At 35.9% G+C, this 15,509-nt stretch overlaps 1 protein-coding gene across 2 annotated transcripts; it reads right to left on the reverse strand.

Annotated features, from left to right (window-relative positions):
* Positions 1-701: 701 nt before the first annotated feature.
* On the reverse strand, positions 702-15,302 carry LOC131071513 (U1 small nuclear ribonucleoprotein 70 kDa). Of its 2 annotated transcripts, XM_058007405.2 has the most exons (11): positions 14,952-15,302; positions 13,691-13,805; positions 12,611-12,690; positions 10,110-10,185; positions 9,967-10,031; positions 9,721-9,783; positions 8,947-9,028; positions 8,427-8,589; positions 8,245-8,319; positions 7,808-8,155; positions 702-1,422 (listed from the first exon to the last, which is right to left on the reverse strand). In XM_058007405.2, the coding sequence occupies exons 1-10, from the start codon at positions 15,048-15,050 to the stop codon at positions 7,834-7,836; spliced, it is 1,140 nt and encodes a 379-aa protein (XP_057863388.1). In that variant the 5' UTR covers positions 15,051-15,302; the 3' UTR covers positions 702-1,422; positions 7,808-7,833. The 2 variants fall into 2 exon arrangements, with proteins under 2 accessions (XP_057863388.1, XP_057863387.1); XM_058007404.2 differs by lacking the exon at positions 702-1,422 and having other exon boundaries at positions 7,348-8,155; positions 14,952-15,301.
* Between the last annotated feature and the right edge of the window lie 207 nt (positions 15,303-15,509).

Raw genomic sequence — 15,509 nt, forward strand, 5'->3', positions numbered from 1 at the left:
TGAGTACACAAAGTAAAAAAGGTATACACGAACTCTAATGTACATCTTTAGGGAAAAAATAAATAAAAAGATATATAGAGTTTCTAAGAAGTGGAATGACTAGCTACAACCTAGGGAATACCAAAAGCAGTGGAACCTAATTGTCAAATCAAAATCATCTTCACAAAAGGTAAATAGCTAATCCTTAATTAAAGTCTCCAAAAATCTGCTACTCTTGCAAGTTGCACTCACATACATTATGTGCGATGCAGAATAAGAACAAAACTGGTATGGTAGAATGGTTCGGTATGCAGAATTGTAAAACTAAATACATTTGATAGTATGATACTTCATTATTGATCGATGCCAAATGCCAATTGATAGTTCATAATTGAATTAGAAGATGGAACAATGCCAAATGGTAGAAGAAAAACAGCAAAGCGCAGTTGGAATGCTTGGGACAAACCCACAGGCGAAACCTGAACCCAAAACCTTCGACCCCGGTAACATAAATTAAAACTCATAGTGTAACACAAGGAGGTTCTTAAGTTTACATGAAGATGCATTGTTGGCAGGCCTTCCACTTGACCTAGATACATATATAGATAGTAATTACACTAGTGTAAATGAAAGAGTTCAAAAATTAGTGAAAACTAGAATAGCCTACATTGCAAGTATCATAGAATCAGAGCCTTGTGGCTCCCCCGCATCTAGCAAAAGTATTGATCGTTTGGGAGAAAAAATTCAATTTAGTTATTATGTAGCTCCCCCGCTACTTATTGGGAACCATAGTGGGCCTCTCACAAGGCAAGTTGTAGAACACCCACTATAATAATTTGGCTAAATAGAAGCCTGCTCATAAACAGTATGTTTTTATATTTGGCCTTGCAGGGATGAGCTTTAAATGACAAAGTCATGAGAGGTAGATTCCATTCACCATCTATACATTCTTTGTTTATTGTGGGGGTGTACGAAAGCCACAAGAATAAGGTGCAAGATTGTTGAGAAATAAAATCTAGGTTGGGTCTCCTTGTGCAATCTTATAGAAATTCTTGCCGCATGGTTCTTAGGTTAAAGAATCTGGCCCTTGGAAATTCTTTGGGAAACTGTCCCTAAAATAAAATATTATATGAAATGTGTTTATGGAAAATAGGCCAAAAATAGCTGCCTAGGCACAAATAAAGGCATAATTATCTTGACAAATAAGCGGCAAACAACCAAAGGATACTAATTCCATAGCATAATAGGTTTTGCTAAATTGCTAGAAAGTTATAGCAGACAACTTTGCCTGGTACAGCACCCAACTTTGGATTGAGCATAACAGTTGTAAAAATTGAGGGCAACTTTGGGAAGCTAGTTTCCCATATAAGATTCAGCATGCCCCATCCAGCCCCCTCTTTGCCTCATCGACCCTGCCCAGTAAATTGCTGCTGATCCTTATACCTAGATGGGTCAACAATCAAAAGAGGCACTGGTCAATGTAATAGGCATAAGCACTTCATTATTGAGCCTTTCAAGGCCATTATTGCTGTGTACTTGACAGTAAATGGAAATAGAAACAAATAATGAGACATGCAAAAAGGGTTGTGTAGAATTTTATTATACCACTTATTCTCTATTTCCACCCCAGGTTTTTAATCTAGGTTAAAGTAATAAAGTAGTGGAAGAATTTATATACAGCAAAAATATGCACGATCTAAAGAACTGTATTCTACATTTTTGCATGCATACATGTTTTTAGCTTAAAATTCCTCTACCCGATTTTCGTGCAATATGTGATTCTTACCCTGGGAATATGAAAAACATGGGTTTGATTAATTGGTGTGACCTCAGAGATTCCTATGATAATGGTTAAACAATATAAAGTGATTTGTATTCCTCTACAAATCAAAAGAAAGAAATTTTATGATGCGGTAAATAGCATGCCTGTCCCTGTAAACTTCATGGGTGAAATTGTAATTTAATCAAAAAAATGTGGTTTGAATCTTCCTTTCTAATACATGTGTTTTTGTGCCTGTTAGAAGAATGAGCTGGATATAAATCCCCCTGATTGTAAGACAGCTGCATTTCATCTCATAAACACAAAAGGCAGCTTGAAAGGGATGCACACAAGACGTCAGATCAGAAGGACGCCAACATAAATTCTCATAGATGACTTTTTTGCTTGTTTCTATAAGCTCTTCTGCCACTCGTCAGAGTTCACTCCAAGGATGCCAAGGACTGTGGTAACTACTCAGTGAATTAAAGATTGTCAACAACAAATGACTTTTATGCTACTAAAAAAACAAGTATAGCTGCTCTTTTTTATACAGCGACCAAACAATCATAGGGTGACCATTTCTTAAGTAAAATAAAAAGGACTGCAAATTAATAGTCATGATTTCTGCACCAAAGCTTGCAATGCATGAACCTTTGCATTGGCACCCAAACACCTGCATTATTAAAAATCAAACCAGCGAAAGTAATTATTTATGATAGCGGATTGTATTACATTTTGATAGCATGGAATAGACTTCAACAATCTCTATTTTTTAAAGACTGTTTAGTGCAGGATCGATGATGGGATTAGAGGATATGCAGATTTTTCTGGAAATATAGGCACATAAAATTTCTTTATCTGCTATCCCAAAATGACTGGCTTACCTTGACAAATATCTGAGAACTTCAAAATGAGGAGAGGGGTCATGAAAGGTACTATACCTTGATCAAATCCCTTTGCATCTCCATTTACATAATGATTGATCGGATATCCTCCTGCACTCTTTATAATGCAATACTGCATTTGCATAATGAATATTTCTGTAAGTTTTTTAGGTCAGGACATGCAACTATGACTACATAAAGGATTAAAAGTAGAGGTAATTTTAAGAGGATGAGAAAATAGGTGGTGCTATTGCTTCCCTCTGGCTATTAGGATTCTTTTGGAAAAAAAATTGAAAAAGTAATAAGTCATGGTTAGGTTTTGAGGCACATATTAGGATTGACTAGAAGGAAGGATGACTTGTAAAATTCATACTGCTCTGCCGATGTCTGATTGCATTTCTCCTTGATCTAGTTGCCACACTTCGTTTTTTTCCCTTCCACCTTGTGCACATTGAGTACAATCATACAAACAATATGCTCTGCAACTGAAATTTACTGTAGCAATGAAAAGAGAGCAGTTGGATGATAACTGCTGGAACTGCCAAACTTTATAAGACAGCACCGTCCGTCACTGCCTGAGCTCCTTTGAAAAGAATTGTTGGATTTTGCCAAGATCAAGGGGTCAATGAAATGTACAAAATAGAGACACAATATAGGACAAGAATAAACTGTATTCTCATCAATAGAAAATGATCAACAATCAACTGGATTATCACCAATACAATGAATAGAGGCTTGCTTATATAGGCAAGGCCATATGGATGTATGAGCACACAAATATGACATGTGGCTCAATGAGAAAAAAGGGTAGGTACGAAATAGGTGTGGGTAGGTAGGAGAAATAATATAATATTCCACATGAGGTGGATCACCCACCGAAGGTGGAATTATCACTCCACAATAAGTGGATAGTGTAATAACAAGATCAACACCATAAGAGGTGGAATTTCTCCTACACACACTATCCCAATGTGGCACAAACACCCAAGTGTCTCATATCCAAACTACTATGAAATGCATTATCCTAAGTAAACTTAAGTAAGTGTAATAATATCCATGATGAATAATTATTTACACCAACAAGAATCAAGTGATATTGATTGATGTAAAGATGTTTATCAAAGGGATAAGTCATCAGAGAAAAGACTGAGTCAATTGTGAGTTTGGTAAAAGTGTAAAATTTCACTTTCAGTCTGAAATTTATACTTTGGTCCTGCTCGCTAGGAGATGCTACCATTCAATCTGTTGCATTATAATAGGTTTCCTGTATTTCTAGGATCCCAAAGTGCTTTGCTACTAGCAGCTAGTTTCCTGTATTTCTAGGATCCCAAAGTGCTTTGCTACTAGCAGCTAGTTTCCTCCCTCTAATATTTTGTGGATCTAGAGACCATAACCCTAAGAATCTTCAGAAAAATTTAAAAAAAACATTGTGTGCCACACAATGATAGAAGTTCATGCCTATTATGTTTCAACACTAGCTAGACTTGAACTTCTGTATTACTATTAACATTAAGAGAAATCAAGAATGTGAATGTAATAAACAGTAATAGTTTAATTTAATGCTCTCTTTTTCAGCTTTCTAACTTAGGCAGAGGCCACGTGACCTAAAAGACTATTAGGAAACTACAAACTCTCAAAATATTTGCTATCTTTCAGCTTCCAACAACCATACCTAATGCCATAAGCTAAAACATCCCCTAGCCATTTTCCAAATCATATTTAATGCGCCTAACACAGAAATGTCTTTGCTGCACCAAACATAGAAATGTCTTTGATTACATTAAACACTTAAATGTGCATTCCATCAATTAATGAAAATAAATATTAATTGTCCATGCTATCTTCTAAGAATGCATCCTTTTCCTTGCACCATTAATTATGAACATGATGCCATTACAACCTATCTATTTGTAAAAATAGTTAACAATAAAAGGAAGTTTAACAGAAATGAAATTTGTCCAGAATTATTACTTTGTGGATCCTGTTGAGCGATGTTTAGTTTTCATCACCAGTCATTAATAAGGACTGCGTCAATTGGAGGAGCCCATTTATTGTGCCCTATAGACAGACTGAACTAGACCTTATTTCAGTCTACAGGATAAAAGTATGTTTTGGATTCTCTCAATCAAATCGTTCAGCATGATGCAAAGCATCTATTATCAATTATTTTCCATTATTGACAATTATTTTCTGTCATCCCTGCCCTGCCCTGCCCTACCCTGCCAAATTGCTAAAAATGATTGTTCTCCAAAATTTTCACATTCTCTAATCAACTCATTCATCATAATGCATAGTATCTATTATCAATTATTTTCCACTATTGACAATATTTTTTCTGTCCTCCCTGCCGTGCCTCATTGTTAAAAAAGATAATCACAACATATATTTTGGAATATTGCCTTGCTGTACTTTCAGGGTTGTACCTTGTACATCACCATACAGCGTAATTTCTGGTCCACTATTATATAGAACATGCTACAGTTGATTTTGTACAATCAGTCCACTTTACAATCATCACTTCCGACAGGAAAATGTCAAAATGGTAATCTGGAGATAATATTTCACTTTTTTAAGAATCTTCACTTAAGAACAAAAATTGAGTCCTCTATCACCCAATGTCACTGTTTGTCAGAACATGACAAAAAAAAATTGGTTATTTTTTGGGTCTATATAGGGCAAGGAAAACAAACCACCATTTTTCCAGTCAGTTGAGCCTTCTACTCTGTCAAATGAAAAGAGATGCCAACTGTGAACTGCCATGCTTAACCTACCAAATCACCTCGTAAACCCTATCTCAAAAGTTTCATTACAAACAGTTTTATCACCTGTAAACATTTCATTGATAACTCCATAGTCTATACTGTGTTACCAAGACTTACTTATCTGTATCCATCTCATTCATTCCTCTTCTTTTGCTTTTCCTTGGAACGTATGTAAAGCCAAAAAGGCAGTAGTGCACAGTTTTGATCCCCAATGGATGATCTCTTTATATCTGCAACTATATAAATTTTTAACAAAAATAAAAAACTTGCAAATAAAATGGGAATGATATACTACCATAATTCCCAAAAGATTCATGTGGACCAAGTCATGCCATTGCTCTTCATCTTTACTTTGTCCTGTGCAGAACTTGATTACTAGGTATCAGATGCACCAAGATTGAGTTGAGCATAGTTATTTAAGATTGAATTGAGCATTGTTATTTAAAAAATATGAATCGATTTGTAATGGATCCTCTATATCCCCTACGGTTAGGGAAAGCACTAGAGAAGATTGATAGTTTGAAATTTGCAGCTTCTGTATCCTGGTACATTACCCAATGGGAGTGTTAAAGCTGTAAAAGGTCTAATCAGACTAGACTCCACTACTGTATCCAAAGGAAATGACCCTACTTTGATGGAGCTGGTAGGCAAATGTCAGACTAGAAAGGAAGCATTCTCATTATGTGGAATTTGGTCCGTGATTATCATATACGGTTCCTGCTAATAAAGAACTACTCGGGTATCTGTTGAAGAGGTAACTGTCAAAAGATTCTGAAGAGAAGTGTATGGAGAATCAGACATATTGTAAGTGGCTGCAAGAGACAGTAAAAGTCAAAATATATAAGAAATTCATCGCCATAACAGAACTTAAGTAAATCAGGACTGAGGTTTTGGCATATGTGATAATTATTCCCCTCTCATTTCAAATATTCAAGAAGTATGGTAAGTGCAGACTTCTCATTATGTGGAATTTGGTCAGTGATTATCATATACTGTTCCTGCTAATAAAGAACTACTTTGGTATCTGCTGAAGAGGTAACTGTCAAAGGATTCTGAAGAGAAGTGTATGGAGAATCAGACATATTGTATGTGGCTGCAAGAGACGGTAAAAGTCAAAATATGCAAGAAATTCATTGCCATAACAAAACTTAAGCACACATCACGACTGAGGTTTTGGCATATGTGATAATTATTCCCCTCTCATTCAAATATTCAAGAAGTATGGTAAGTGCAGACTTCTAATGCATGTCAAAGCCAAGAAAAAGGGCACTGCCAAAATGATGAACAGGAGAAAAGTTTCCAGTGCCAAAAGAGTTAATCAAAGTCAACCAAGAACTCATACCTGCCTCGGTGAAATTAAAGAGAGTACTTACCCATGCCAAAAGACATTTCTGTGTCGATAATTAGGCTTGCTACAGTTTCATGTTTCCAACTCATATAAGCAAATGATACCCAAATAAACATTGTGAACATTTTACTATACCTTGTCTTCTTTACGAGAAAAAGCATTGATGCTGAAGGAGTCGAGAATGTAGATTAGCAATTCCCAAAAAAAAAAATTTGTCCAAAAAACTTTAAAAAAATACAATCATTTTATTTTGTTAAATATATTTTTCAACTGCTAAAGACTCGTTAAACAATTGAAAATCTTTTATTTTGACAAGCTTCTTAGGCAACAATTTTTCCATTGTAATTAGCAGAATATAATCATATTTTCCACTTAGTTTATGTTACCAACTTAACTCTATCTAGAGCTGTCCTCAAAAATGCATAGGCATCTTCAGGGAGAAGCATATAAAAGGGTATACCCAATCCTGTAAACATGTAAATATGTTTTTTAATCATATCAAGTATAAAAGATTAACCATAAAATGAAAATCGTAACATACCTTCCAATTGCATGTAAAAGTTTCTGAATTTTTTCCTAAAAAACAGCAAACAGAAAAAAATGCACTAACAGAAATGATACAAAGCTTGAAACAAATTTTGAAGATCAACTGTAATGTAGCCATGACCATCTGAAATCTCCTCCCAAATACTTTGAACATCAAATGCCATGAAAGACAATAGAAAACCTATGGCATGCCTCCAAAGGTATGATTCCAGTTGAGGCAAAAAGCTCAATTTGGATAGCTTGAAACAATTCGTGCTCACGACTAAGTGAATGCATGAATAAGAAAGAAAGCATTTGCAGTGCACTATGACAGCATAGATAGGTCATTGTCAAACATTGACACCAGAACTATTTAAGGTTCTATATGGTTTACTCTCCAGATCTGGCACTATAGCATGACTTCTAGATACAGCCAATGTTTCTTATAGCTTCCATTTGTTTCATAGGCCAAAAACTAGTGTGCTATCTCTATCACATTGTTTTGGAGCAAAAATGAATTCTGAAAACATCATATTCTCACCCAATTTACCTATAATTGAATAGCATAACAGCAATTCATATCTCCCGCTCATAATCACGTGAATGAGACCTTTCCACATGCTCTCTCTCTCTTTCACGGTCACGACCACGATAGCGGTCACGATCACGGCCACGATCTCGGTCACGGTCCCTTTCTCTATCCCTGTCCCTTTCTCTGTCCCTGTCCCTTTCTCTGTAATGCCTATCATGTTCTCTTACCTCGCGATCACGATCAACCTCATGGTCTCGATCACGATCTCTATCTCTATCTCGGCCACGAGAACGTTCATGAGATCTTTCACGTGAACGCTCGCGATCTCGCTCCCTGTCCTTCCTCTCACGGTCACCGTCCCTTTCACTGTCAATGCAAAAAACATAGCTGAGATTTCACTGATGTTAAATGAATAGACATACTACTCAAATGAAACAAGACAACCAAGATGATACCGATCATCATATCGTTCTTCTCGAATCTTGGGCTCCTCAGACCGAGGTGGTCCAGCTGAAAGTAGCTGAGGCTCTCTGTAAAAGTGCAATTAATCAGAGAACCATCAATCAAATAACTTTGCCCTACATCAAGAAAATAGACTGCAAAACAATGCACCCAATGCCAAATTGCAAGCCCTAACCTTCCAGAATATTTCTGATTAACTTCTTCACCTCCAACCCTAGTAGATCCCAAGCCACCACCCAGCCTCCTAGGTCGCCAGTTGGGCACAGTTCTCCCGCGTTCAACATCCACAAGCACTCTCCTGTTGTCTATCTTGCGGCCATCTGCTTGCTTGTATGCAGCTGTAAGACAAAATATGTTACAGGCACACAATCCAAACACTTCAAAAAAGATTAATTGATTAGACAAAGATTTATCATTTTATATAGTTGATATAAACCTAAATTAAAGAATTATACAAAGCCACTTGTGGAAACAAGTCAGCCAGTCTCACAATGGCCACCTCATAGGTCCCATAAATTTACAAGATCTAATAGGCATAGAAAGCCAAAAGATCACAAGTAGAGCATGGAGCATGCCCCAAAAGACAAATTTGTGGACGAGTAGCTAATTTAAAAATCAAAAAACAAGATACAATTTGTCAACTTACTATGATTCAGATTAACAAAAGTACATCAGCAGTGATGTAAGTAACCTACCTTTCATATCCCTTGTGTGCATGTACTCCACAAAGGCATAACCTCTTGGCTTGTTGGTGTTTTTGTCATTAACCAAACGAACCTGAACAATACAGAACACAAATAGAAAGTCAAATCAAGAACTCACAATTATAGGAGACAATTTTGCTTGACATCCTAACAAATTCATGCTCAAACTAGCTGAGAGATAAGCAGCTATATGCAACAGCACTCCATTTTACCACCTATAATATTTCAAACTTCTAAACCTAAACTAGCACGGCAGACAGGCACTATGTCCCACTAGCCGTGCTCACCTTTGAGGTGTACAGCTTCGCCACGTGAGTTCAACTGAGAAAGCCCCGCCTTCATGGCAATTGCGTTGGCAGAACAAACCAATGTATGTGGTAGACTTACCAAAAATATATATGGAACCTTCCCCCTTACCAAGGATTATATACTTAAATAAACTAAATACTAGAAAAGGAATTCTGGAAGAATACTAACTGACTATTGTGGAAAGTCAAGTTTGATGAACATGTATATTGAATCAAAAATCCTGGAAGAAACAAAACCTTAAATTAAACGTACCCAAGTCGCCAACAAATACAAACTTTCTTATGCTCCAACTCTAAGCATGAGGCACAGTGTAGGAATGAGTGATGAAAACCAGTACAAGAAACTGAACAAAAGCCTTATAGTGCCAAATCTGACAAGATAACATGGTCCAGCAAGAAACTCTTACCCAAGAGCAACAAACCTAGGCCCCTTATGGGATTGCTCTAAAATACCTACCCGCTTGATTGGTCCATAAGCCTCAAATTCCCGCTTGATTTTGTGCTCCGTTGTCTCGTAGCTCTGCATAATATATACAAGTAAAGTTTATGGGATATTTAAACACCTATGAAACTAAATATACTCACTGTTTAGTAAATCACGTCAACAAAAGCTACAATATAGCTAAATGGAAAAAAAAAATGTGCATACATCACACCCATTTTTTGAAAAAAGCAAGCACGTAATAACTATCAAGCAACTTACAAGTCTTGCAACAAACAGTGTCTTGTATGGATCACCAGACATATTTGGATCTTTACTAGGATCATCTACATGAATAAGTACAATGTCAGTAGTGCTATGTTTATACAATAAATTTAGGCACAAAAAAAAGAAAAAGCACACACATTTCTCAAGATCCTCTGCTGCCTTCTGAGCACCTTTCTCCACCCGAAGCCTGTGTATCCTTGCCCGTCTCTCAGTCTATTCCATTCAGGAAATACAAGAAAATGAAATGGTTTTTGAAAGAGATTGTTAATGTCCATATTTTATGTTAGCCTAATAAGCAAAAACTTACCAAGAAAGATATGAACTAGAACCTACTGCAAGATGAAAAACACTAGATACAAATTCTTGAAAGAAGGAATCACCAAACTGCTCCCCAAATATTCTAGCAGTTTTAAGAAACCTATTACGTTGCATGCTTATGAACAAGAAAGAAGAGAGGTGATATTGAAATTTCCAAAAATTAGATGTATTCATTTGTACATATACCTCATCCAACCTTTATAAAGACAAATTAAGTCAAAACATTGAACAGAGAATAGCACAGAGTTACCAACAAGTAGAAAGAAATTGGAGGCATAGTAACTCCTCAAATAGCATCCAACTTTTATGACCATGCTACCCAGTGCTCAATTAGATCACCATAGAGGACATGATTTCACAACAGGAGCATATCACTTCAATATTTTAAAAAGCATATTGCAACTACACAGGTATCATCATCTGTATATTCATTATTGGCCGATTAGCATACACTTTAGCCTTTGAAATAGCTTTTGTATCTATCATTAATCCTCTGCCAAAAGGGGCTCTGCCAAGGGGGGCAGGAAACAAATACCAACAAACCTCACCCTAGAATAACCAACTATTATATAACTTACTCAAAATTATACATCAGACAGTAACAATTGGCAGAGTGCTACAATTGCATACGATTAGACAGGATGTGAATAACTCGTATAAGACCAGAAATCCAAGGAATGAAGCAACTAACACCAATAGCTATGGATATCAACCAAACACATTTAATTGCTAGCAAGATGGTTCCTATTCATTTGAAAATTGAAAAAAAGAAAGAGATGATATCTCTAAAATTGCAAACTTTCACTTGGAGTTGCAACAAAGTAGGTACTGTATTTTTACAAAATAATAGCACTAAGGTTTACATAGGGCAACCTTATCAAATTTATCCTGGATGATTGTCTGTGATTGCAACTAGTTACACTTTTTCCTATGTTCCAAATTGCTTGGAAAGCCCCTTCATTTCTGGGTAGAATTCATCCCACATCGGATTGGGATGTGATTCAACTACAGAATCAGGCAGGGATTGGTATTTGCTATTTAGCATACAGAAATAGCTAAGGCTATACCCAGGCAATTTTGGGTTGGATGGGACATTTCCAAATCACTTTCAAGTGTTTCCAGCGGTAGGAGAAATTTGCAATGCTCTGGTATAGCTTTACAAAGTCATTAAAAGACTTGGGTTAAAAAAAAATCCAGAAGTTTTAGTATAGTGCAAGTATTTTGGACTCAAAACTCAGATAAATGTTCATTAATATGCATTAGCATAGCTTTATATTGTGTTTGGACTCAATACTACAGATTTTAGGCTGCAAATATGTATTTTATATATTTTGTACAGATGTTCCCAGCTGAAAAAAAATTGCCATACCAGCATGCTGTATATGCTTGAGAACAGAGAAATCTCCTTATCACCACTGACTTACATGGTTCTCCACTCATCACCTTAGCCACACTCATCCATATTTATTCAAAACCATCATCTATGCCCACACTTTATTTTCTCACTACCAGAGACCAAACTTGCTTGGTCATCCCATTTTCCGTGGGATAAATGTCACAGTCATAGTATCATATATCGTTTTTGGGAATAACTCGACAAACGAAACAATAAAAAGTTAAAAACACTCGGCAAAAATCAGCATACCACACAAAATAATTCAAAAAATAGAAAAAATCATGGAACAAAAATTTGAAAATGCAAAAAGTTTAGAAAAACAGGGCATGCCAATTTTATCAAGTCTTTCAAATTAAGTACAATTCCAATTTTTCCCCAATCCTTTCCCAATTTACAACTGATTTTTTTGGTCAACTGATTAAAATTCAAAAGGACAGGAATTTTTGAAGGGATAAAAGTCAACAGGAGTGAGACCCAATTAATCACGATTTTTCCCAGATTTTTAGCAATTTCTGCGACTATGGTCATAATAGTACAGGAATATCATTATGACTTACATTAAAAAAATTATTAAAGAAAGGTAGCGCCACATGGATTCTAAAGGCATGCAGATCGCACAAAAGTACACTGCAAAGAAAACATTATAAAACCAATTTGAAATATTATGAGGTTCAGAAAATTAAAATTTATCATGCAAAGAAAGAAACCTATACGATCATAACTATGTTAATGCCTCGGAAAAAATTAAAACCTCTCATCTAACAGTTGAAGTATATGAAATAATTAACCCTTTCCAGAATACTGCATGACATGCTTAGGAATTGATTACACTGTCGGGCAGAAATCAAATTTCAAACTACAAGTTTCAGCAAATAAATTATACACAATCATACTTATCTTAACAAAGTAATGAAAAAACCATACCGGAGTCTCAACCTCTGGAACAGGAGGGGCATACTCAGGATCTCCTGGCTCTGCAAAATTATTAACAAACTGGCCCATGCCTGCCCACAAAATCATGAAAACAATTATTTATATTTTATGGAAAACCCTCCTGATTTTCAGTTTGAAAAAACAAAATGTCACATTCAAAACACGTTATGAATTGGATTGATGTGTTGAGTTAGACAAACAACTAAATACAGAACTACAAAAGGGGGTGCACTATATCCTCGAGTCTCGACACATTACACATGTATATACCTCCACAAAATTGGTGCCTAGAAACTCTAGTAAAGACAACATAAATTGATGTTAAATTTAGTAGCATGTCCCTTGCAGCAAATGGTATATCTATGAACTAGGTTCTGAACTTTTAAACTTTCTGCTATGGTAATTAATTTAGTTCTCAATCCCTCTCCCTGAAGAGAGGTTTTCAAGGTGGGATTGACAAACCATATTGTGGAGAAGGATCCCGAGGATAGGTTGGAATAAAGATCCTCACTAAAAAGGATTCTGAACATTAGACTTTTTACATTGGAAAGAAATGAAAGAAAGCAGTGATTCCAGAACAGCAGGAAAACAAAAACCAAGTTATGAGACTACTGTCTCCAACTACACCACAAAGCATGTCCAACGTGTATGTCCCCTGCCCAAATACAGGCTGGAGAATGAGCTTAACACCATACAACCATAAAAAAGGATCCTACATTTAGTGATCTGTGCACAGCTACATAGAACAAGTTCTACATCCTCACTAAAAAGGATTCTGAACATTAGACTTTTTACATTGGAAAGAAATGAAAGAAAGCAGTGATTCCAGAACAGCAGGAAAACAAAAACCAAGTTATGAGACTACTGTCTCCAACTACACCACAAAGCATGTCCAACGTGTATGTCCCCTGCCCAAATACAGGCTGGAGAATGAGCTTAACACCATACAACCATAAAAAAGGATCCTACATTTAGTGATCTGTGCACAGCTACCTAGAACAAGTTCTACAAGACTCAGAAAATTCAATTGTTAGGACTCAAAATGAGGACAAGTAGAAGATTCAATTATACCAGTGTATGATGGCAATTTTCTTTTCTCAGGAGGCGGCTTGAATTCAAGAGGAGGCCGTGGCTCAAAAAGCTTCAATAGATTGCTGGTAAGACCTGTAGGATGGCTTTGCCCTATCTGCACATTACCATTAGCAACCAGAGAGTGAGTATTCTTAAACCAACTGAATTTTGCATTAAAATTTTGAACGTCTTGGAATCACTTCCCTTTTGCCGGTTAGCTTTACATATTTACTGTAGTCCCAAAATCCGATCACTATAATTGCATAGATAGTTCAGATGAAACATCGATTTCATGCTCTTGTAAAACAATAAAGAAAATGCATGAAATTAGACCTCTATAAACAATTGCAGGCATTTCACAAAACTCACATATTTAACATAACAGAGAAAGACGACATATTAGGACATTATTTATTGTGCATCTGCTATTTCTTAACACAAATCATGTATCCGTACCTCTGCAGCACTGCTTAAGAGGCCCTTCGCAGATTCACGGTATCAAAAAAGACTTCATCTAACAATTTACCATAGACTTTCACAGTTTTTATACTTGCCTAATATCTAATAAGCTTCAGTGAAACGTGTGATAATTTTCAAGTACCAACACTCACGAGACATTTACAAAAAGCTTATAAATAAAAAGGAACACTGTGGCTGAGATTAGTACCATTTTCAGAAGGTTTAGCAAATGGGGTACCAAGTTGTGTGGGCTTGATTGTGAAAGAATGTCCATGGTTAAGCTAGGATTGGTACTAGGATAAATGACCTCCCAAATCCAGATGTTCCAACTTTTTATGTATATCATCTAATTGTAATGAGTTCTAAGTGAGTCATTCCTCACGAAATTCACCAAATATGGGTTGTAGAAGATTAACTCAAATCTATGCAATTGAATCTAATTAAAATGATGATATAACTGTCAAAAACAACAGTTATATGAAAAACAAATGCTAGTGCCTAAAAAAACAAAGAACGAGATTCCACGGACGCAAAGATATAAACCCTACACATAGATTCCAATTGCTTTTGTCGATTCATAGCTTACCTAGACAGATACGGAGGCATATCTAGGGTTATAAAAACATTTTAAAAAGCGATTCGCGAAAAAATGGCATTAGATTTTTCATTTCGTCGTTCAGATGATGGTACCTAAATGAAATCTTTACAACACAATAAACACAAACGATCTTTATTCTATTAAATTAAAAGAAAAGAAAAAAAACTTAACCCTGGAGTCTCATTGGAATAGGGATGCATATACCAGTTTTAATTGCAACACTGTGGCTCGGTTTTGGGCCTTGGTCCGCGCTTGCGCCGCGGCATCTTTGTTGCGCATGAACACATCCCCGTAGTCACCCATTGCTCAGCAGTAACACTTGAAAATGGCCAACCTCAGTTTTATTTATCCTTGATAACAACCAATTCCTCTGATACAGCTATGACTCCATTTGCAGTTTAAAATCGCACCTGTATTTCCATGATTAGCTATGTTTGAGTGATCTATGGAGAATAAGTTTTTAAGGCAGCGAGACAAGGGTTTCAAGTCCAAACGATGTAAATATTTGATGGTGGGAAAAAAGATAACGCCGAAAATTAGGTTCCAACGTCAGATCCGCTACCAATTGTATTCATGAAAGTACTTTAGGGTAAGACTGCGGCTAAAAATAAATTCAATTTAATTAAAAATTATTTATCCTTTATAAAATAAAGATGTAAAGGAATATTTATGCATTTATATGGTTTATTAGTTGTTGAACCAATGAGATGTTAATATTAAAATAGTTTGACCAAATTTTCTAATGTATATATTCATATATAA

The sequence above is a fragment of the Cryptomeria japonica genome, chromosome 9 (assembly GCF_030272615.1).
Source record: "Cryptomeria japonica chromosome 9, Sugi_1.0, whole genome shotgun sequence".
NCBI classification, from domain to species: Eukaryota; Viridiplantae; Streptophyta; class Pinopsida; order Cupressales; family Cupressaceae; genus Cryptomeria; species Cryptomeria japonica.